This window comes from Meles meles, chromosome 1, assembly GCF_922984935.1.
Source record: "Meles meles chromosome 1, mMelMel3.1 paternal haplotype, whole genome shotgun sequence".
Taxonomy (NCBI): Eukaryota; Metazoa; Chordata; class Mammalia; order Carnivora; family Mustelidae; genus Meles; species Meles meles.
Genome location: NC_060066.1, coordinates 11,411,998 through 11,436,477, shown reverse-complemented (window position 1 = coordinate 11,436,477; position 24,480 = coordinate 11,411,998). Strand labels below are relative to the sequence as shown.

Here is a 24,480-nt window from a genome sequence, read left to right as displayed (position 1 = left end):
AAGAATCCTGTTTTGGCATAAAGAGCCCCCCAGGACCAAGGCTCAAAATATGAGACAACAGTGAAATGGCGGATCCCACAAGGCTTGGAGAAAAATGGAGACGAGAACCCTTAAGAAACGGTCCCCTCTTCTAATAACCAAACAGCCTGCATTTAAGCATAAAAACTCCCAAGTAGCAGGAAAGATCACAGTTACGAAACTCCAGGGAAACGCTTGCAAGAGCCGTTCTTACCTCGCACATTTGGAGCTGGAAGAGGCGCCGTTCCTTCTCCATCTCTTCTGCGATCTCAGCCCCCGTGATCTCTGTCCGGATCATCCCGTGCTGCTTCGCATGCTCTCTTTTCTCCTTCTCAATCTTCGTACTATAGTCAAAGCAGACATCATCATTGAAAAAAAAGTTCTCGTCTTTCCCTCCTTTAACGAGAGCCACTAATTATTTCTTATTTACAAGAGGTAAGCAGCCGAAACGCTTATGTTGGTAACATTGGTCAAAAGGAAGAATGAGAGGGAACACACACACTGTAGAGATTAACACCTGGGGTACCTCTTACATTTTGACTGTGATCTTACACATGGATGAATTTTTTTTTTTTAAGATTTATTTATTTGAGAGAGGAGAGAGAGAAAGAGAGAGTACACGCACATAGAGGGGAGAGAGTCCTAAGCAAGCTCTGCTCTGAGCATGGCGCCCGACACAAAGCTCAATCTCACGACTTTGAGATCACAGCCTGAGGTGAAACCAAAAGTCAAATGCTTAACCTAACTGATTGCGCCACCCAGCACCCACATGTGGATGAACTCTTATAAATTCTCTCATATTTTGGTGGGTATGAAGAAATTCTGACAGTTGACTTTTTCTTGGGTAAAGTACTTTACGATGAAAAAGAATCAGAAAGTTGAAGACCTGAGGCATATCTAGATTACCAACAGATGATGGGTCTGAGAATTACTTCAAGACAATCAAAGTGCACAAAAAGTAGTCAAAGGTAATTTCCAATATTCCTCCAAACCTGGGACATTTCCCTATCCCCATAACACATTTTAATAATTCAACCATCTGGGACGATTATACAAAATAGGGATGGGAGAAATCCCAATCCGTAATTTGGAATCCTATAAAATGTTCTTCGGTGGGGAGGGGGCTAAGAGGGAAGAAGGCAATTACAAAGGAGGACCCATATTAAACCAACACAACCTGAGGCTAACGCTTGGCTATGATATATGGTACTTTGGCAGTAACACCAATGGTTATGACCCTCTTTCTGAAATAACTTGAAAACAGACTTCCAATTTCAGGAAGAGTGAATTTTAGTTGTGAATGCAAAGATAACTGATTTAGCCTTCAAATCTTCTTTTAAATTGTAGTTGTAGGAAATCAAACCCCAAAGAGAGCCAATATCCCTGTCTATATACAAACACGGTAGAAAATCAACCCATGGGAAAATCTACTATAAATCTGGTTGGGATGCCTCTAACACTGTAATGCCATATCTTATTAGCCATATTGGCCATCACGCAGGCGTGAAAGCAGCTGGGGGTTAAGCCTCAGCTCTCTCCACTGGTGTGGGTAGGAAGAGAAGCAGAAAGCTAAAGACATTTGAGAAGAAACACGAGGAGTAGGCCTGAGTATCAACAGACTTTTGGGTTAATGTGGTGACTTGACCAGATGTCTTCATTTCTTCTTCCTTCCATAATTCCACTAGGATGATATTAAAAATCATAAAGAATATAATCTCCCAAAGACAAGAACTGAAGACAAAAAAGGATGAGGGAATTCAAAAGATATTTGGAAGAGCAGGTCTACACAGAGAAAAAGACAAAGTACACACCCCGAACCACAGGGGTACCTCCCTGGCCTTCGTTGCTTCCAGAATACCATAATATACAATCACCAGACAGGGGGCTGAGGGGACTGAATGATGCCAGAAGACACGCCTCTGGATACTGACATTTAGAATGTTCCTGATTAACAAGCTGTCTTGGGCCCCCAGGTGGCTCAGCTGGTTTTGCATCTGACTCTTGATTTTGGCTCAGGTTCTGATCTCAGGGTCCTGGGACTAAGCCCTGGATCAGGCTCTGTGCCCAGCAGGGAGTCTGCTTGAGAGTCTCTTTCTCCCTCTGCCCCTCCCCACTCTCTAAAAAAGAAAAAAAAAAAAGAAGAAAAAAAATCTATCTTGACATCCTAAAACCTAAAAAGGCAGCTCACGGCATTCTTTCCTGGTCCTGCTGAGAAGTATGAGCTTTCCATCAACTTTTGGGTGCTTTGCTCTCAGATATGAATGGGCAGTGAAGGATGGTAAGATAACGATGAAAACCTCCAAAATGAAAGCAAGAGATCAAAATAGCAAGTTGGGGGTGGTGGTGAGGTAACCAGAGGCAGTAAGAAAAAGAATATCTTATAAAACATAATCAAATCCTCAGAGAGCTAAAATACTGTTTCTATGAAACAACAAGAAACTTAAAAAAATTTTTTTTATTATGCTATGTTAGACACCATACATCATTAGTTTCTGATGCAGTGTTCCAAGATTCATTGTTTGCATACAACACCCAGTGCTCCATGCAATCCATGCCCTCCTTAATACCTGTCACCAGGCTCACCCATCCCCCCACCCACCTCCCCTCTAAAACCCTCAGTTTGTTTCCTGGAGTTGATAGTCTCTCATGATTCGTCTCCCACTCCAATCTCCCCACCTTCATTTTTCTCTTCCTTCTCCTAATGTCCTCCATGCTATGTTCCACAATAATGTTCCATAATGTCCTTATGTTCCACAAATGAGTGAAACCATATAATTGACTTTCTCTGCCTGACTTATTTCACTCAGCATAATCTCCTCCAGTCCCATCCATGTTGATGCAAAAGTTGGATATTCATCCTTTCTGATGGCTGAGTAAAATTCCATTGTGTATATGGACCACATCTTCTTTATCCATTCATCTGCTGAAGGGCATCTCGGCTCTTCCACAGTTTGGCAACCGTGGCCACTGCTGCTATAAACATTGGGGTACAGATGGCCCTTCTTTTCACTACATCTGTATCTTTGGGGTAAATACCCCGTAGTGCAATTGCTGGGTCATAGGGTAGCTCTATTTTTAATTTTTTGAGGAACCCCCACACTGTTCTCCAAAGTGGCTGCACAAACTTGCATTCCCAACAACAGTGTAAGAGGTTTTCCCTTTCTCCACAACTTCTCCAACATTTGTTGAAACAACAAGGAACTATAAAAAGACCACCAAAACCTCCCAACGAATCAAGAAAAAGGGCTTTGGAAATTGAAAATATGACAGCCAAATAAAGTTGACTGAAACAGTGGGAATAAAAGGTTGAAAATAATCTAAAACATAACAGACAAATAGGACAGAAAAGAGAGGAAAATTATAAGAAACACCTGGGGAGTCCAATACTATATGGTGAGACATTTTAGGAGAATAAACAGAAAAAAAAACAGATGGGAGAAATGACAGGAAACACTTCTAGAACTGAAGAACTAAAAATTGCAAGGAGAAGGTCAATGCAGGCAGAAATGTCGTAGATCCTTTGGGGAAAAAAGACTAACATTTTCTTTTCTTTTTAAAGATTTATTTATTTGAGAGAGAGAGAGAACGCACAGGGGAAGGGGTAGAGGGAGAGGGAGAATCTTTAAGCAGACTCCCGCTGAGCATGGAGCCTGACACGGGGCTTAATCCCACGACCCTGAGATCATGACCTGAGCAGAAATCAAGGGTCAGATGCTTAACTGACTGGGCCACCCAGGTGCCCCAAAAGATTAACATTTTCTAACTGTGAATAAGTGAACCCCTTCCCCAAACCCCCATGTCACACACAGAGAAACGGGGACCAAAGATGCAATGGATTTTTTCAATACACTGGAACTAAGACGACAGAGGAGCAATCTCTTCAACAGTTCGAGTGAATATGGTTATAAAATTAGGATTCTACACTCAGCCAAACTCCCGTTCTGTGCGATGGCAGAATGAAGATATTTCTGGACATGCCAAAATCTGAAACATCTCCCTCCTTTCGAGCTGTTCCCTGCAAACGACTAGAGGTAGCATGCCACCAAATATGGGACTGTGCCAGGAAAGAGAAGGCAGGACAGTCCCCATGGAGAGGCAGCCCAGGATGCCGGTGACACAGCTGATCTAAAGAGCTGTGCAAGGATTCTCCGGGACAGAAAAGAAGGGACTGACAGAGAACCCAATGTTAATCCACACATAATCATTGTTACAATGTAGAAAGTGTATTTTCTTTCTTTCATTTTTTTTTCTTTTCTTCTTTCTTTATTTATTTGACAGAGAGCACAAGTAGGCAGAGAGAGAGAAAGAGGAGGAAGCAGGCTCCCCGCTGAGCAGAGAGCCTGATGCAGGGCTTTATCCCAGGACCCTAGGATCATGACCTGAACCGAAGACAGAGGTCTTAACCCACTGAGCCACCCAGACGCCCCTAGAAAGTGTATTTTCTAAACAGAAACAGTATTTACAGGTGTTGGACATCGGTGGGAACAGATAACAAAAGTTCACAACAGATTCATATAGACCAGGCAAATGCAGAAATGAGGCAATTATTTCATTAAGGAAAGGCAAAAAATGGTGCTGTAAGAACGGAAATCCATTATAAGACACCATTCAACTGCCCCCGAACATCTGCACTCCCAGAAGTTCAAACACTGACAACTGGTTTACCCACACGCCATTGCATGAACCGCACTGGCTGACCTGGGTGGGGTCAACGTGACGGGGCTGGCTGTGTACGGAGCTAAGCCCTCATCTGCGGCAGCAGGAGAGAACACCGAGGAACACTGAGGCAGACAAGCCAGGGGGCTGGCAGTAGGGGGGACAGGAGAGGGAGCAGCAGGACAGGAGCCCTGGGCCGACGACTGCTGCGTCTTTCCACAGGAAGCACGCCCACTGCCTACTAAAGATCCCCTCTCCTGTTCCTCATTAGGAAAAGAAAGCTGCCTCATCAGGGGCAGCACAGACTCCCTGAGCTCAGCGTCTGGGGGGCAGCACAGACATTCTGACGGTGTGTAAGGGCTGCTGTGATGGGCGCCCAGTCTGCCCTGGGACCTTTATGTTCTCCAATAAACTCTTGTCGGAGCCACGGTTACCGGGGCGTCTACTATACGCAGTCACAGTCTCAACCAATGCAAGTACTATTTGACGTTTGATGTATCGGTATTGTCTTGACCAAGTATTATTTGATCATTAAAAATCTTGCTAGAAACTATTGACTGAGGGCCAGCTGTATCAAGACAGGAGTAGCGATAACTTCAAGGTATTACATTATCTTGTTCTCACAGAAGCCTTGAGAAGTAGGTAATTGTTCTTCTTCATTTTTTGTTTGTTTGTTTGAATAACAGGTGAGGACCGTCATCAAAGTTAAGTACCTTGGCTCAAGTTGTAGAACTGATAAGCGGCACCATCCAGCTTCTCTGATTCCCCAGTCTGTGATCTTAACCACCATGGCTCACTGCCTCTGGGGTTCTAAATGAAGACCACAGAGCAGCCACCCTGGGTTCTCACAGCTAATAAATTAACTTTTTTTCTCTCTCTTTTTTTTTTGGTATATCATTTTGTTTTCTATAATTCATACTCAAATGACTCCTGCCACATCGTATAATCAAATATTTGCTGTTTTCTTTTTTACTTCCTGTACCACTATACAGAGTGAGGAAAAAGCCTATCTTAGCAAAATAATTTATTGCCAGGGATTTATTAAAAAAGAAAAACAAAAATGTTTCTGGTGAAATCCTAGAATCAGGACCCGCTGAGCTCACGAGTTCTGGTATACATATGCAGATGTGGGTAATTCTTTCTTTCTTTCAGTAGCTATTTCCCGTGCACTATGTGCCCAAGGTTCTGCAAGGTCCTGGGAGATCAGCACCAAACACAAGGACCGTGTGGTCACTGTGCTCACCAAGGTCAGATGCTGGAGGACAATATACAGACCAGTGTTCAGCCAGACACATTCGAATACAGTTGAGGAAAGTGCCGTGAAGGCACCTGGATCATCTGAGCACGGTCTGTGTTCTCTGATATTCATGATACCGACCAGCAGGAACTTTGAGCTCTTCCACCAACTCAAAGATTGTTATAAAAATATGGTTGTACCACCCAATATTGGGGGTACTTTAGTTGATAGAGCACATGTTGTGTCTTGTTTTGTTATTTCCACATCCCACAAAAGAGATCTATTCCACAAGTCTAGAACAAAGTTTTTTTCTCCCTTTTGTGGACACCTTCCCCTTTGCTATGTACTTAGTTCTACCCCAGCCCAGTACACGCAGCTGCCTCTGGGCAGGGAAAGACGTAGATCACAAGTGTGAACATTCATAATCCTCTCCCATAATGGAAGACAGTACGGTCAATGGTATTCATTTACATCACTGACCATTTTAAGAACCTTTCTTGTTCTTGGCTGCCTTTGTAACTGTCAATGCATGAAAGTATTCCAAAGGCAGCAAGTTTCCAGCAATGGCACTGCTCACATAAGCATTTACGGAAGCAGTTTGGCAAAAAACAAATTTAATCCTGAATTTGTTTTTCTTTTGTTTGTGTTTTCATCTGCTGTTATTGCTGTCGACGGAAATGGCTTTTCTTCACTTATGTTTATAGCCAGCCAAGTTCACAGCCAAGATTTTTATTAAGTGCTTTAAAATCTATTTCTCCCCCCCACCTCCTGGCAATACAGATGTTTCTGGGTAATAATAACGAAGGAAGGGAGGGGCGCCTGGGTGGCTCAGTTGGTTAAGCAGCTGCCCTGGGCTCAAGTCATGATCTTAGGGTCCTGGGATCGAGCCCCGCCTCAGGCTCCCTGCTAAGTGGGGAGTCTGCTTCTCCCTCTCTCTCTGTCCTTCCCCTCGGACTCTTTCAAATAATTAAAATCTTAAAAAAAAAAATAACAAAGACAGGTGGTATGATCCATACAGTATGAAGACAGGCCAGGCCCGTACCACACATCTCACGCACATCTTCTCCACAATCCCCGCAATAACCCCAGCAGGCCGGCCCGCCGTGCCCGTCAGGGGCTGCTCCAGCCCTGGAGAATGCCAGCGCGACACCGCCTACCTAGCTCTCTGACCTTCTGCAGTCTCCTCAGCCTCTCCAGGCTTCAGACCCCTGAACCAGACACAGACAGTGAGGTCACCGTGAGACGGTCGCGTACACGGGAATACTGCGCGCAGGCCCTGGCAGGCAGAAGGACGTCACGAACACTAGCTTTTGTTATTTCCTAACTGCTAGGTAGGAATGTCAACAGCCTACAGTTATCTGCTAACTATAATTAAAGAAAAGTCACAACTGTCAGATTTACACCGGGTAGCTAGTAGCAGCAGCCATGTGTGCTGAAACACTGGGCAGTGACCGCACCCCTCACTCCACACGACGAGGCAGCCGAGGAACTCCTTCTTGTTAGGTCAGCACACTCAAACCCTTAGCCCTCACGAGGATATACTACATAAGCTACTGTCCAGAAGAAAGGAGTCTTCCAGTTAATGGTTTCTTAAGAAATTCAACACTATAAAAAACAAACAAAAAGCTACTCACAACTTTGTCTCATAATCTTTCCAAGCTTTGTCAAATGGCTTCTTGAGATCCTTAGGAAAGAGAAAATGAAATGGAGGTTGAATTTACTTTTGTTCAAAGGCAAATAAATAATTCTGAAAGAACATCTCAGCAAAAGTGCTTTCCTTTACAGGATGTGTGAAGCTTGACTCAGACGCTCATGGCGCAGCACGGCACCCATCACCCGTAAGAAGCCTGCATAGGCCGGAAGGGCGAGCTTCCCAGGGACCCACGGGAAGCAGGACCCGGCGGCCAGGAAAGGCTAGGTCTGGGGGTCGCCACTGATGGGGCCAAGACTCAGCGCAGACTGCCCGCACCCATGGAGGCTCTCACCCATATTCTGGAAATTGCCTCATCTTATTCCTCAGTCAATAACACTATGTAAAGTGGCACATCTTTTTCAATGATCTTCTTCCAAGTACTTTTTTTTTAATGCTAAAAGTATTCAGAGTGCCTTTCAAATACAAGTACCACTATGATCTTAAAAGAAAAAAAAATCAATCCTTTCCGGTTAAAAAGTGAAAATCAAATTTCTGAACACTTACTCCTTTGACTCCCTTCAGGTCTCCTTTTAACAAGGAGTCCAAGGTGAAGATCACATTGTGGCTCAGGCCCTGGAGCTGGAAAGCAAAGCAAAGGGGAGACGGTTAAAAGAGAAGTGCATACAGAATAACAAAATCAGCTACTCTTGACTGAGCACCTTGCACACACCAGGCTCTGTGAAAGCACTTTCGTGCGCCAGTTCACGGACCCCAGGGACCGCCCTGAGGCAGGTTGGCAAGACCAGCTTCCCCTCCAGCATGTGGACAGAGAGCTGGGAGCCCGGTCTGGATGACCACATGGTAACACAGGTGTACCTATGTGAACAATTCCTCAAATCATCTGCAGACCTGCCACTGTTCTCCTACGACACAGCTGACCTTAATTTGACTCTTCTTCAACTGCCTCTGTCAGAAGAAGGAAGAGAGCTACCCAACTGGCTTGTACCACTCCATTTCTTATGTTTCTGTGGCCTCTGCCACTCTCTGAAATTCCCTGGTTTATTTATATGTATATTCTCTGTCCCCCGCCAGGACGTAATCTCAATGAGGACAGGGACCTCAACTGTCTTACTCACTGCCTCCTCTCTGTGCCCAGATCCGTTAAGAAGACAAGATATTCAGGAAGCCCAATCTAGAGCAAGGGTGCACTGTTTTCACTGTTCCAAAGCAGCAGTCTGCGTCTCCTTGATTTTAAGATGGTATAAAAGATGGTCATAAAGAGTCAAGGAGACTCCAAGCACTTTGGGGAAATCAGGGTTAGTTGCGTGGAACCAAGACGACGGGGACCTGCAGAACCAGGTTACAGCTGGAGAGGTCGGTGGGCTCCCCCATCCAGGAAATAATGTGACTCCTGCGTAAGCCATGGACTCATTTGTCACCAGTCAGCCGGCCAGCCACCCAAGCTTCCATCGATCATTCACCAAGTATCTGCTCTGTGATACCCACTGTGCTAGTGGCTGGCTAGGCGAAGGTGGATAAAACACCTCCTGGCTTGAGACAGCTCACATCCCAGAGACAGAGGAGGTCATGGTATGCAACTGACTCTACCCCATCTGGACACTCCGAGTGCTGTCCGGAGGCGGAAGGAGAAAGTGGAAAGAAGGACCTGGGCTGACACTTGGAGGCTCTGAGCAGGACCCTCTGAACTACATCACAATCTATGACTCGAGATGTTACCACGCACGGCAGACGGCTGCTGTGAAGAGTTAGTTAATACACCCGACAAGTGCTAGCGGGGTCCTGCACACCTAGGAAGGGCTGAATACAGGTTTATTTTTAAAGTCCAAAGGGATGTTAAGTAAGAAATAAGAAAAAGGCCATGTGGAGCAGAAGGGACTTCTGCCGACTCCTGTCTACTGCTCTCATCTGGGGCTTCCAGAAGCTTGTCATCCTAGCTCTGCCCTCCTTGGCCACCATTAACACACCAGGTTTGTTGTCCAGGGCACACACCACCAGAGGGCCTGGATCAAAAACAGCCAACTCTCTCTTCTTTCAAAGACAAAGAGATTCTGAAAACCACATCAATTCTGTCCATGCAATTTCACTAACCCCACATAGGGAAACTGTCTGGCTGGCAAGTGCCAACAGCAAGAGAGCTGCTGATTCACAGTCTGCGTTCTGTGAGGTCAAGAGCCTTGGTTCCTGGGAAGTGGGGTGAGAAACGTCTTAGATATTCTAATGGCTGTGGCTCTCCAAGGGGCCAGAGTACAGAAACTTGATCTACAGAGCGTATCTGTTGTATTAAAACCTCACGGGGGGAGTAATTAGTTAAAAAAAAGTCTGCTGGTTGAGTGTGTGACTTGATCTTGAGGTTGTGAGTTCAAGCCCCACGCTGGGGTATAGAGATTAAATTAAATTAATTTAATTTAATTAATTAAATTAAATTGGGCTATAGATATAAAATTAAAATCTTAAAAAAGTGTATTTAAAAAGGCTCCTGGGGATGGGGTGGGGACAGTTTTCAGGTAATAATAAAGAGAAAGTTGAAAACCACTGGCCTTGGGTAAGAGATGGGGAAACTAGGGATTAACAGGACTCACTCCCTGCCACAGATGAACAGCTGTAGTAACATTTTGCTCTGAGTCCTCAGCAAGCTCATTGCTGAAATACAAGCCTCCTGCATCCCACTCTCCTGTGGGTCTCCAGACTTTGCGTGGGTGGTGGGAAGTGAGGCAGGGGCCCACCTATCCTCCACCAGTCAGGCCAGTCTCTATCTTTCCTCAATTCGTAGACAACCTTACGTTATTTTCTTCAAAACATTTACCATCCCTCACATTTACATCTGTATTTGTTTCCTCATGTGTTTGCTGCACCCTCACTCTGAATGCAAGCTCCCTGAGAGCAGGGTCTGAATGTTCAGTCATATTTCCAGAACTTAGAACACTGCCTAGCACAGAGCAGGTGCACAGTATCTGTAGAGTGAAGGAAATACAGAATCACGTGAGTACAAGGTTCTTCTCTGCAGGACTGTTTATTTTTTTAAATTCTTTTTAAAGATTTATTTATTTTAGAGAGTGAGAGTGGGGGGAGGGGCAGAGGAAGAGCGAGAGAGAATCTCAGGTAGACTTCCCACTGAGCATGGAGCTTGACGTGGGGTCTGATCCCACAGCCTTCAGACCCCAACCTGAGCTGAAGTCGAGTCAGGCACTTAACCGACTGAGCCACCCAGGTGCCCCTAGGACCATTTATACGGAGGCAAAGCTTAGGGAAGTAGTCAAATAGGGAATTGGGGAACTAGTCAAATAAATTACTCCAGTTCTAAACAACAGCCACCCAAATGAGGAAGTTCTTAACGTCCAGCTTCGGAAATATCTCCAAGATAAATTGTTACGTGATAAAGCAAAGTGTAAAACAAAAAGAACAGGGACACCGGCTGGCTCAGTGGGTGAAGCACCGACTCTTGATCCCAGAGTTGTCCATTCACACCCCATGCTGGGTACAGAGATTAAATAAGAAAATAAAACTTAAAAAAAAAAAAAGAATAAAAAAAAGGGTTCATGTTTACATGATGGCTGGAAGCATAGAGTAAACCGCCGGTACTGTTTCCCCGCAGGGACAGAGACTGGGTGTGCAAGGAGGGAGGTGGAGGAAGAACCTTTTGCTGTGGACCCTTCTGCATGAAAAGCATTTCTTTGTACCATGTACTGTATTGTTTTTTATTTATTTATTTATTTATTTATTTATTTGACAGAGAGAGAGATCACAAGTAGGCAGAGAGGCAGGCAGAGAGAGAGGAGGAAGCAGGCTCCCTGCGGAGCAGAGAGCCCGATGCGGGGCTCGATCCCAGGACCCTGAGATCATGACCTGAGCCAAAGGCAGCGGCTTAATCCACTGAGCCACCCAGGCGCCCCTATGTACTGTATTGTTTATTCAAACCAAACAAACAAAAAAAAAGCAAAAATTCTAAAACACAAAATGAGAGGACAGAGATCATAAAACATTTTTAACTCAGTCCTACATCAGGGTTTCCACCAATGCCTCAAATCTGTTGTGAAATGGAGCAGGGAAAAAAAATACATTAATGTCATTGTCACCTTGGTGTGAAGGCTGTGTTACAACAGAACAATGAAAGAATTATGAAACTCTGTGGTTAGTACTGAATGTGGGAGTTGCTCGGAAGGAAAAGTCCCTCAGAAGCGAAGTATTGACCACACACCAGACGCATGCTGTAAGCTGCCGGTTGCTGCCACTGTGGTCAGGCCTGGGGCAGGAAGAGGTGGGCCCCAGCCGCACTGGTGGAAAACCCCAAGAATTAAGAATTTCTTTGAGGTTATCCACACATATACTTTTGGGAGCTGATAAGAAACCAAGAAGGCCAAATATCATGTATTATGAATTCAGAACCTTCCTAGTGATGAGCCTAAGAAAAGGCCCCCGGAAAAAAAATTTTGAAACTTAAACGTTCCCCACCTTACTTCCCAGGAAAAATCAGGTTCAGCTGCAAAAACTGGCAAAGGAGACTGTTTTTTTTGTTTTGTTTTTTTGTTTAAAGATTTTATTTATTTATTACAGAGAGCTTGAAAGACAGTACAAGTAGCAGGGAGGGGCAGGCAGAAAAGAGAGAAAGAGAATCTCAAGCAGAGTCCCCACTGAGCACGGGGCTCAATGTGGGGCTCAATCCCAGGACCCTGAGATCACGACCTGAACTGAAATCAAGAATAGGATGTTTAACCCACTCAGATACCCAGGTGCCCCCAAAGGAGACTGGTTTAAATACAAAGCAAATAGTAACGACCTGTTACGAAGACACAGAGGAAAAGTCAAAAAGAAGACAAACTAATCTTAAGAAAAGGAAACTTTTAAGAAATATTTATTGATGGGCCAAACAAAATTTCTTTCCCTGGAGATCTCAATGAAAAGATCTATTTTTCTCCAATATTTGAAGGTATTGCTCTGTGACAGCGGTGGATTACATGACTAGACAGTTGTAGGATTCTGTGATTCTCCTGATTTTTTACTTTTTCCAGTCCTTTCAGGAATCCTTCCCATGGCCTAAGCAAGGCTTGGAACCTGATATGTAACAAAACCATCTTTAGGGCAACTGCGAGGACGTGAACACAGTAATAAAATGAGTGGACAGCCTTCCTGTATCACCTTCATTATCCTCAATGGGTTTTTTAAAAGGCTTTCAAATCTAGTAAAACATTATTTCCCATTAATTTTACTAAAATTCTATCGATTATTCCATTCCCATTTACTCAAGTTCCAATCTATTTCCTTTCCTTTAGTGATAAAGTTGAATAAACGTTAAGCTCTTCACACGAGTCAGGATAACACAGGATGAAGGACGGGTTTCTAAAAGCACCTCTTTTTCCACTTTATTAAGCAAATACATTAACAGCCTTTCAGGAATGATGTCTGCGTGTGGTAAATGTATCTGCTTTCCAAACAAACTACTGTCTGCTTCCTTCCTCACGAAGAGGAAACGTCCCCCGCAAATATATGCATCAAGCCCAACCAGAAATTTGTAATAAAGACAGGAGGCGGCTGAGGGCTATCCTTTCATTATGCAAAAGTGGCTTGTTTAAGCAAACAAACTGTAGTTAATACTGGTTTTGATCAAAATAACCACGTATTCCTTCCCACTGGGTAGACCCTACCGAATGTCATACACACAGAACATGTAATCCCAGACGGGAGAGAGGACTTCACCATCAGCTTTTCTCTAGGTACCTGCCCTGATTTTTTTATACCCTTTAGAGTGCTTCATTTACCACAAAATGAAATGATCTTGTTATTTCTCTGCTGATGTATCACCTGTCTTTCCTCTCTAGAGGGTATGCTTCTTTGTTAAGGGGAGGCATGTCATCTATTTTGTCCCCTAACTGACCAGGGCCCAGAGCAGGAGCAAGGAAGCAGCTGCAGGTCACCACGAGGCCCTATGGCTTCTGGCGGCCCCAGGGTGCTCCCTGCCGCCTTCCCAGGAGCACGGGCAGAGGGGCCAGTGACTCAGCAGCACCTCGTTCCCCTCTGAGAGCACAGTGCTATACGTGGTGCCCCCAGGATGCCCAATGCACATGGCACCGTATCAGTTAACGAGGACAGAATTTGCTTGCTTTCCCATCCCGAGTTAATTCTGACATTCCTTCTCTGCTGCCCACTGGTTCTTTCTCCTTCCTCTCTACAGAAAGAAACAGTTTCCCTGAAAGTAAGGCTAATGCAAATCTGCTGACTTGCTCAACGCATTGGAAAATCCAATTAAAATAATGAGCCAGCTCCCAGCAGTTCAGCCACCGATTCCCTGAAATAAATGAGGTATTCTGTCTAGCATGTTAACTCCTTCACGGCCTCCTTCATGGCACCCTGTTGTCAGGCCGTTTCCAGGCTGTCACGATACACAGGGAAGAGTTCTCAGCAGGAGCTGAGAAGCTCAGAGGCCATGTGGCCACTCACTACCCCTGGGCTGGGTGACTCTGAGCAAACCGTTAACCTTACTGCCTTGATTTTCTGATTTTAAATTGGGTGTCCTGGCCTCTTCCTCAACTAGCCCAGGCTGGTGTGACAGGATCAGGGAGAACGGACACTGCGAAGCTCCCGCTTTGCAGCAAGCCGCAGGGTCCTGTGCCTCCACGTGCCCTGCTCCATGGGAAGCCGCTGATATCCCCCAACGTGTTAAGTCACGTGCTCAAACCCAGAGCGTCAAGTGGAGGGGTCAAACCACACTATCAAACCAGCACTATCTTCCTGCGGATTATCAGAACGTTTTGAAGACTATGCTATACCTACACACATGAAAGGACAGTTACTAAGCTATGAATGACCCACTGAACCAAGCTTTACTGTATTTGGTTGCATATGCATTAAGGGGAAACAAAGAACACTGGTCACAGGTCAAGGGCACTTACAAATCCAACACAGATGAGAATTAACGTTCCCACCTCACCCACTGCTCACACATTTGTAACAGTTTACGCTTTACAGCTGCCAGGGCCCAGGGCTCACATGGTCAAGCAGATGACACACACTTAGCAAGGTGTGTCCTTGGACAAGTCATGCAGCCTCTTAGAGACTCGGGTCTCCTTGCTTATTGTGGGAATGATAAGGCCACCTGCCAAGGGTGTTGCAGAACAGATACTGGGTGCTATGCATGTGAAATGCCTCACAACACAAACTCTTAATAAAATGTAACTAAGTTTACTTTCTCACATTTGAAAAGTTAGTGGCAGTGGTGGAAAAAATACAGTTATTAGCATTTTGGATACCAGACTAGGTCTTTTGAGGCTGGGGTGGAGGGTTGGAGGACTCCCAAATGTCCTTCATATGGCACCAAATTCTCTCCAATGGCAGGTTTTATGGCTGTTTCCCTGCCTCATTCTGCAAGGGAGTCTCTACAAACTGTAAGGTAATGCATCCTATTATATACCTTGCTCTAATCCAGGCAGAGCAGCCTGAATTAGATTTATTAACATGACAGATGGTACTGTGTTTAACATATGTTATCTAAAGTTACTGCTCAAAACGACTCAGTAAGATGATTCCTGGTGTCACCTAATTAATGAGGAAACAGGCTCAGAGAGGTTAAGTAACTTGCCCAAAGTCAAACAGTGAGTAAGCAGCCGGTTAGGTTTTCAATTAACATTTTTACTGACTCCATTCTCATTTCCTGAGTCCTACTTTTCAACTCTCAGATCCTATCACTCTCCTGCTCAAAATCCATCAACGGCTTCCCGTGGACCTGGATTCAAATCCAACCTCCCAGTTTAAGTCTGGCCCTGGCAACCCGTCTGAACCCCCGTTCCCACTGCCCAATAACCATGCCAGCCCTTCTTCTGGTTCTTAATCCATCAAGCTCTCCCCGCCATGCACCTGCTTTACCTTGGGCCTGGACTACTCTCCGGCTACGGGCAGAGCCTCCTGTTCTAGTCTTCATGCCTCCTCTTCAGGGAGGTCTTGACCCGCTCTACATAGATTTCTCCTGCCTGCGAAATTAATCTTCACTAGGCAGAAGAGGCTCCCTTTCAAGCACAGGACATTTTACAAGCACTTGATTGTTTCTTTACTGTCTAGAGCAAAGCTTCTTGAAGTCAGGCGCTATGGCTGTTTTGCCTACCACTGCGTTACATCAAACCCCTAGGACAGCGTAGACCTGTCAAATAAAATGCTTGTTGCTGGAGTAAATGGCTGAACAAATGGGTTCCTCTCCATGCCTGGGAAAACTGTTCTGAGGCACAAAATTGTTACAGAATCTGTGCCGATTTTGGTCTTCCTGGAGCACTCTGCACTTCCAGAGTAGAAGGCAGGGAGGTGGGGGTAGTTTTAAGAGAAGGACAGGAGATTAGAATTGCCCTCAGGATACCGCTGGGGGTGACAGACCAAGGGTACCTTTCATCCAGCAGCTGCTGGACTTGGTTTGACAACTGGGGAAGAAGGGTGTTCTAGATTGGAACCTGCCTCCACCTGGTGCTGTGGGTATAGGCTGGTCACTTCTCATTTCTACCACTGATAAAACTACAAGGTCTGTAATATACTCTCTGGGTATAGTACTCTTACAGCTTAAAATGAGCTACTAAGATACAACTGAATGCACCAGAAAAAAATCCAGACCAACTGGGTGAGAAAAGCAAGGAGATGCTCACGCTGTCTCACAAGCAGGATGTGGCCCCATCCCCTACCTCCAACAAAGTCGCAAAAACAGTAACTAAGCAGTTCTGAAGTGATGATGAAGAGTTAGAAGGGTCCGCTCACGGTTCCTATCAAAACTCTAGACAGTTTTACATTGTCTGTAATGTCTACTATAAAACTTCTGGCATAATATAAATAGAACCTTTTGAGAAAATCTGAAAGATCTCAAGAAAGTGAGCTTCCTAACCTGATGAGAGCAAGAACAGACGGGACCTACCAGGATCCTGGGGTCCAGGCAATTTCTCTCCATTTCCTAACTGACTCAAACAACAATGAAGGAAGGAGAAATAAAAATACGCAACCTGAATTCACAGGGTAACGAAGGCAACATCGAAACAATCAGTTGTCAGCGCACATGCAGAAATTTTAAATGACGCCCTTGACTTGTTCTCAAAGGTAAGAACGTGGCAGCAATGGAGATGTTCAGCACAGGGGACTGGGTAAGTCAGTCCTGGGGCAAGTAAACGATGGGCATTCTACAGAGCTGTCAGAAATGAAGTCAGGGACACTGCCAAGGGGTTGTGCAGAACCTGCTGTGGGGGATAGTCACTGACTGCGGGGGAGGCTCCAGGCCCCCTACCCCATCTCAACCACAGTAGCTCTGCGTTAAGAGGCTATATGCTTCCAATTAAACAAAGGTCTGAGGCTACAGTGCTTTATAAAATCAGAAAACATCTTCAAAATATATAAAAAAGTGAAAAATTAGGTTATCAAGTAGCGCTATAGTATGAAACCAATGTGGTTAAAAAGTTATGGCAATAAATACCCATATGATAAAAAAGATTTATAAATAGGAAAAGGGTTAGAAGATACAAATAGATCTATCTCAACCCAGAAACAGTGGTCTGTAAGGCCGCTGGTGATTTTTATTTCAGTGTTTTCCCCTCTATTTTGTTTTTTGACAATGAACTGGTATTATTTTTGTATTCAGAATATTAAAAAGAAATAGGACACAGATGGTTTCACTTACTTGTGGAACATAAGAAATAACATGGAGGACATTAGAAGAAGGAAAAGTGAACTGAGGCAAATCGGATGGGGAGATGAAGCATGAGAGACTGTGGAATCTGAGAAACAAACTGAGAATTTTGGAGGGGAGGGGTTGGGGGGATGGGTGAGCCTGGTGGTGGGTATTAAGGAGGGCACGGATTGCATGGAGCACTGGGTGTTGTACGCAAACAATGAATCTTGGAACAACGCATCAAAAACCAATGATGTATTTTATGGTAACTAACATTAACACAATAAAAAAAAATAGGACACATAAACACAAGAGGGTGATACAATCAACCAGCAACCTATTTCTCATTCAACTTGTTATGTGACTGACTAATACAAGATAGAAACCAGACAGTATGTATAAAAGTAAAAATCATGAATCAGGGAGTGAATTTGGCAGGGAACATTGCAGCTTCTCTGTAACACTGGGAATTCTGTATCTCTGTCCAGAATGACCATCCTTCCCTTACCAAGTATGGTCCTCAGACCCCTAGTGTTGGCATCACCCAGAACTTGTTAGAAGCGACGTCTTCAATCCTAATCAATCAGACACTCTGAGGGGGCACCCAACCACCCATGCTCAAACAAGCTACGTGTGATGGCACCAGTTTTACAGGAAGGGTGTCCAAAGCAGAGGGAAAACCAAACTCCTTCAGAGAAGGGAAAGCTACAGTCAAAACTGGAAGTCACCTGTCTAAAGGTCTCAGGCATAATTACCACGAACTGCACAGGAGTGAATGCTCTGAGTGATCTGGGGAAGACCTAAGGCAGAGGGGGACCCAAATTACACCATTATGCTAGAGGCATCAGGAACCGACAAGACTGAATTTAAGCAGAAAACACAGTTTTCCTGGAAGTTGCACAGACAGAAACAGGAAGATGTAAGCGTACTGGGAATATGAGAATTCCTTAACGTAAAATAATGCAACAATATTTTCTCTAATTCAATTTAAGCAAATGAGGGGTTAGATTTAACATCATCTCCTACACCAAGAGTGAAACTGAAAGCACTATTATCCCTTATAGTAGGTGCAGCACCTGATTTCATTTGAGGATAACTGCAAGAAAAGGGCAAGTAGCTACGACTTATAAGCCCAAGATAAATGAGAAAGCAAAAGGAAGGTCCAGGCAGCTAGGCCTTTGCTTAAAAAAAGGATAGCTTGACTCTAAGGATTTCCCTACTGTGCTTGAAAGGATCGATTGACTGGTTCATGATCGACTTTCAGACCTTTAATTTCATTTCCATGCATGTCATCTACAATTTGCTATGTTTAAACCAGAACAAAACCATACCATAGGTGACATCAAATTCCATTTTCCTTGCCCTCACTGAACATCTTTATCACACAGTATATGTTTGACAGTCAAAAACTTTTACTTAGCATCTTCTTAACAAATTAAAAAATGTAGTAAAATAACTGTGTGCAAGCACTCGGGGCTCACTGTGTACCCTCAGAGAAGGAGATGGCAACACCTCCTTGTAGACACTGTCTTCATTTAACTCCCAGGAAAACAGGGGAGAGAGGGGTTTTGCTCCCTTTGCCTGGACTGCCCTACTCTGTCTCCTTGGTCCGTATGTTGTGCTTCCCCTCATTGTATCCTCACTGAAAATGCTCCAATTAGCAGTAATTGCACCTCGGATAAACCTCATGGCTATGATACTGCCACACGCAAAGCTTGACCCTCACTGAAAATGTTAGAATCCAGATAATTTACCTAAATGTGGCTGTAATATTCACATTTTTACATTTCTAAGTCAACCTTGAAGAAAAGAATCTTCTTGGGTATTATGCCGGTGATGCCAACTGCTGCTAGGAAACCAAAGAAGGGGGAAAAAAGTTTTTCTATTTGTAGGCAGCAAAAAACAGGAAGTCTAAAATACCTGGTCCCCTCCCCATGTCCATCTTTTCCTATAAAATGAAGTAGTACTTTAGCGTTAACTATTAAAACAGTCTGTACAAACAGTCTCTTAAACAGAAAGTGACAGCCTAGCACAGAACCTGGAACAGAGTATTTAGCAAATGCTGGCTAAGTCAAGAACACAATTTAGAAAGTCTTTACTTAAGAAAAAAACAAAGAAACAAAAACAAACAAAAAAACAAGAAAACCAGGGGCTTCTGAGAGCCTCAGTAGGTTGAATGTCTGATTCCTTATTTTGGCTTAGGTCACGCACGATCTCAGAGTCATGAAATTGAGCCCCATGTTGGGCTCCCCACTGTTGGAGTCTGCTTGAGATTCTCTCTCTTCTTCTCCCCCTTGGCCCCTTCCCCAACTCACACACTAAATAAATAAATAAATAAATAAATAAATAAAATCTTTTAAAATAAACAAAACTGAAAACCAAAACCCTGAAGTACAGACTTTGACCTTACTCTCTAAATATCAAGTGTATCAGGGGTGCCCGGGTGGCTCAGTTGGTTGGGTGTCTGCCTTAGGCTCAGGTCATGATCCCAGGGTCCTGGGATCAAGTCCCACGTCCTGCTCCCTGCTGAGCTGGGAGTCTACTTTTCCCTCTGCCCTTCCCTCACATTTATGCCCTCTAACTTGCTCACTCTCTCTAAATAAATAAATTTTTTTAAAAGATTTTATTTATTTGACAGAGAGATCACAAGTAGGCAGAAAGACAGGCAGAGAGAGAGGGGGAAGCAGGCTCCCCACTGAGCAGAGAGCCGAATGTGGGGGCTGGATCCCAGGACCCTGAGATCATGACCTGAGCCGAAGGCAGAGGCTTAACCCACTGAGCCACCCAGGCACCCCAATAAAATCTTTTGATATAAGTAAGTCAGTAAATAAATTTCAAGTGTATCAACCAATGCTTAATGCTGCTTAATGCTTGTAGTTCACAAAACACACATCTGCAAGCCTAAGAGAATAGTTTTATAAATATCTATTAATTATTTTACGGCCTAGTTCAAGGTGTCTCTTCTGGGAAGCCTTTCTTGAAATCTCTGCTTTCTGGGTGAATGAATGAGTGAGTAACTGAATAAATGATTCCACCTCTAGTGACCCAGCTTTAGGATCGGTGGAACAGAAACGTGAACTCAGTTTTATCTGACTTCAAAGTCGTGCACTTCTGCCAGCTCTCTGAACTTTCAATTGCTTAACACAGCTGGGCAGCCAGTCAATAAAAGGGCCTACTCACATTTAGTAGATGTAAGCTACTAGTTCAAGGCTAGATCAGCAGCCTCTTTCTTCACGGTTAAACCTAGATGTACCAAAAGACACCAAAGGGGGTACAATCTGAAAGAGGCAAAGAGTAAAGAAAATGTAAAGACGCAACCAGCTTAAATAATCAGAAATTACAGAGTGAAATGTAAAGAAGAAATAGATATGAAATGGAATAAAATTAAACACAACATATGAAATGGATTAGCTGGTCCAGAAAACATGGAGATCAGCACATCTCAAAGTGGTTCCATGGAAGTTAATGTTTCTTATACAACAAGAAAGTATGTGGTCAAATGAGTTTAAAAAAAAAAAAAAAAAGGAATTGGACAGGTCTCTTTAATAATAGGATGTCTCCAAGCCTTTAATACACAAATGGGCATCGTAAATCCCCAAAAGCAATATGGAGTACTTTTCAATCCAGAACTATTGTCAAAGGCGGCATGGAATGAGTGTTTCAGGGAAAACGCTTAGGGAAAGGCATCTCAGATTCTGATATTCGTGTTCTCAGGCAGAGGGAGCCAGATGCACTGGGTCCAGCAGGGCCACTGCACAGAGCTGCACAGGGTGTACATAGCTCAAAGCACCCACTTGGCTTGTACATGCCATCCCCGCCACACCCCCTCACTAATCCCTGTCCCTGGTGCTGGCTGACAACAGCCCAGAAGAAGGTGCCCTAGCTGGGCTGTGGTACCTGCCCAAAAGTCTGGATCCGGAGTGGGTCACCTCCTCCAAAAACTACAGGAAGTGGAGGAGAGGAGAGACGCAGAGGCAACATCCTGAAGAGGAATCTAAACCCAGTTCAAAAGAGAACACTGAATCTGAGGAGGTGGGTGGAACAGCAGAATCCAGATAAGAGGTCAGGCCTGGGATGGAAAATAAGAAATCAAGGAACGGTGGAAGAGGTCAGAGGAGTGAGTGCGAGGCTGAGTTTGGCAGAACTCTCTAAACAAAGGAAAATATCCGTGTTCGTGTTTCACAAGGGCCTCCAGATTTGGGCCTGGAAAAGCAGCTCTGGAGGCTTCTGGAACCAAGCTCATGTAGCCAGAAGGCTATTCGCTACCTCAGAACAGTGTTTGCCTTCCTCCTGCTGCATCTGTGCCACTGTTTTACTTGCTGCCCTTTAAATCAGTCCTTTTTACTTAAATAAATCAAAAGTAAGTTTTATATGAGGCCCATAAAAGGATGCCCGCATCCTTGAGACACAATCCAGTGTACTTCTTAAAAGCATGGGCTCTGGAGTAGACCATCTAGGTCTGAATGCTTGCTGTGACCTGGTGCTCTGTGCCTCAGTTTCCTCTACTGTTCCATAAAGATAATTATGGTTACTACCTGATAGGGCTGCTGTCAGGTGCGATGAGGAAGAAACAGCAACACTCACCAAATATCCTACTTGCTCCCTTCTATTTCCTGTCCCCTGCCGGTGCGGCCAAGAACCTGGTTTAAGGTGGTGAGCTAATACATCAGGGGTGGTGAGGAGCCTTCATGTGATTCTGGAGCCTCTCCTCCTCTGCCACGGTGCACCCTGTGCTGATGGGGATGGCCTCTATCTGCCTCTGGCTCTGAATGACTGGGTGTGTGGAGCAAACTCCCCCGGTAAATGTGGGACATGAGGAGGAAAAGCACCTCTTCCTATGGGAAGCCATGGAGATCAGGGGGTGAATCTATTATTGTGGCACATGCTAGTCCCGACTAGTGACTACACATGGAAAGTGCGTAACACGGTGCCTGGGATATAGGAAGCACACTCTACACACTACTGTTATCATTGTTATTTGTTTAAAGAAAATGTAACCATAGGAATAATGAACACTTTACCTGCCTGAAGGTCTCTGGGGGTGAGACCAGCTCTATCTTTTTAGAGAAATACTGATAAGCAAACGTTGGGGACATCCCAAGCATTCCAATGCCAACCTGAGATTTTCTCCCCCACGTTCAGTCCTCTCTTATGGCTAACGAAACTTTCTTCTCCAATAAGGGACCAGTTTTTCTTTTCCCTCCAGTTCCAAAATGTAAGTCTCTGCTAGCGTTGCAATGCTGTGAGTCTGTTTCAACTGGAGTAACACCGGACAACCACAAACACATTTTTTTTTTTTTTTTATTTGACAGAGAGAGAGATCACAAGTAGGCAGAGAGGCAGGCAGAGAGAGGAGGAAGCAGGCTCCCTGCAGAGCAGAGAGCCCGACACGTGGCTCGATCCCAGGACCCTGAGATCATGACCTGAGCCGAAGGCAGCGGCTTAATCCACTGAGACACCCAGGCGCCCCCACAAACACATTTTAAATGAAGACTGTTACTCACTGCATGCAATCCTGCTGAAAAGGCCTTATCTGAACTTCCTTTTTACAATGTTTTTAATGCAAAAAAGCCAAAAGAAAGGTAAACCATTTTTTAAGTTAGGCCTCAGAGATACCACAGGATTTCTGTATACTGGATGTATCTAAAATAAGCTACCCCTGTATTAATGAATGTAAAATTCGAATTCTATACAGGGAATCAATTATGGCTTAGTTATACCTTGAAATATACTATGTAGACTGTTAAAGTAATTTTGCAATTTTATTTGTATAGTCCTAGAGAGCAAACAGACTTTAAGTAAAGTTTGCAATGTCTATGTATAAGTTTTATTAACTTAAAAAAATTTTTTAAAAAGACTTATTTATTTTAGAGAGACAGAGAGCATGAGCATGAGTGGGGAGGGGGAGAGGGAGAGAGAGAGAATCTCAAGCAGAGTCCCCACTGGGCACAGAGCCCAATGCAGGGCTCGATCTCACGACCCTGAGATCAAAACCAAGAGTTGGAAACTTAACTGACTGAGCCATCCTGGGGCCCCAAGTTTGTTTTTTCTAAAACTCATTTAGCAGCAAAACCTGATCTAACCTGATTCATGTGGTGGTAAGCTTTGACCTGAACTGAGGTGGGACTCTCAGAGTCTTCATCTCCCTTCACATAAACATTCACGTGTTTCACTGGAATAAATAGATTGTGTTTAATTATGAGGACGGACCTGCCTGAAAAGTCATGAGGCGGAGGGAGGGGGAGGGAGAGAGGGGAGGGGTGTTCTATAATACATGGCATATGCACCCTGCCACCACTCTGAATCTGTAAAATTCTGAATTTTATCAGCTGCTCTTTGTATAAATCCATAAAGCTGTTTCAAAGGACATAGTGTATTATTAGTATTAATGGAAGTTAGAATTATATACTGATCTTTATTTTAAATTTTTCCGTATTTCTCAATTTTTTTTTTTTTAAGATTTTATTCATTTACTTGGCAGACAGAGATCAAAAGTCGGCAGATGGGAGGCAGAGAGAGAGGAGGGAAGCAGGTTCCCTGCTGAGCAGAGAGCCCGATGCGGGGCTCGATCCCAGGACCCCGGGATCATGACCTGAGCTGAAGGCAGAGGCTTTAACCCACTGAGCCACCCAGGTGCCCCTCTCAAATTTTTATAGTAAACATGTACAACTTTTGTAAGAGCAGAGGAAAAGAAAACCTCCCTCTTACCCACGTGGACAGATCTCATTTCATGAAAGGTCTCACAATATCAACTACCAGTGAAGACATGAGGGGACGTCTGGCAGATCAAATGTTAAAGCCTTCCAATTACGGAACACCATTCTGCAAGAGGATAAGGTTGTTAAGATGTATTCTATAATCTAGGGCCACCAGCTGACTGCTGAGCATACTCATGATCTCCCCATTTTTCAGCATTTCAAAGAAGGGCGTGAGAAATAATTTGTCAGCTATAAATATAGATCCAACCTGCATGTTTCTTTGCTATTCTCATTTGAGGGGGAAGAAAAGAAGAACAATTAAAAATAAATCCTTAACTTGACTACATACCCCGCAGTCAGAGATTGCAAACAGGAAATGGTCTGCAGCTGGAGCAATCTTTCCTTTGCTTCAACAGGTCTGAGGAAATAAGTGTCCTCTAGCTGTTAAAGGGGACTGAGGCTCTTCTGCAAGCGACAGAACTGTCTAAGGGCTCGGGGAAGAGAAGATGTGGGCAGTCCGGGCTAGACCAGTATCCTTCCCAGGCACCTCCTTTTAAAAGAAGTTTTACATATATTTTCTAAAACTGATTCTACA

General features: G+C 44.2%; 1 protein-coding gene across 5 annotated transcripts in view; it reads right to left on the bottom strand.

Moving 5' to 3' along the window:
- The window catches only part of ASAP1 (ArfGAP with SH3 domain, ankyrin repeat and PH domain 1), a 352,276-nt gene that overhangs the window by 95,210 nt on the left and 232,586 nt on the right, over window positions 1-24,480 (bottom strand). For all 5 annotated transcript variants that reach the window (XM_046008073.1, XM_046008083.1, XM_046008053.1 and 2 more), the window contains 3 exons: window positions 8,109-8,183; window positions 7,546-7,595; window positions 233-362 (listed from right to left, as the gene is read on the bottom strand). In XM_046008073.1, coding sequence (XP_045864029.1) covers window positions 233-362; window positions 7,546-7,595; window positions 8,109-8,183 — 255 coding nt within the window. The remainder of the gene's footprint in view (window positions 1-232; window positions 363-7,545; window positions 7,596-8,108; window positions 8,184-24,480) is intronic.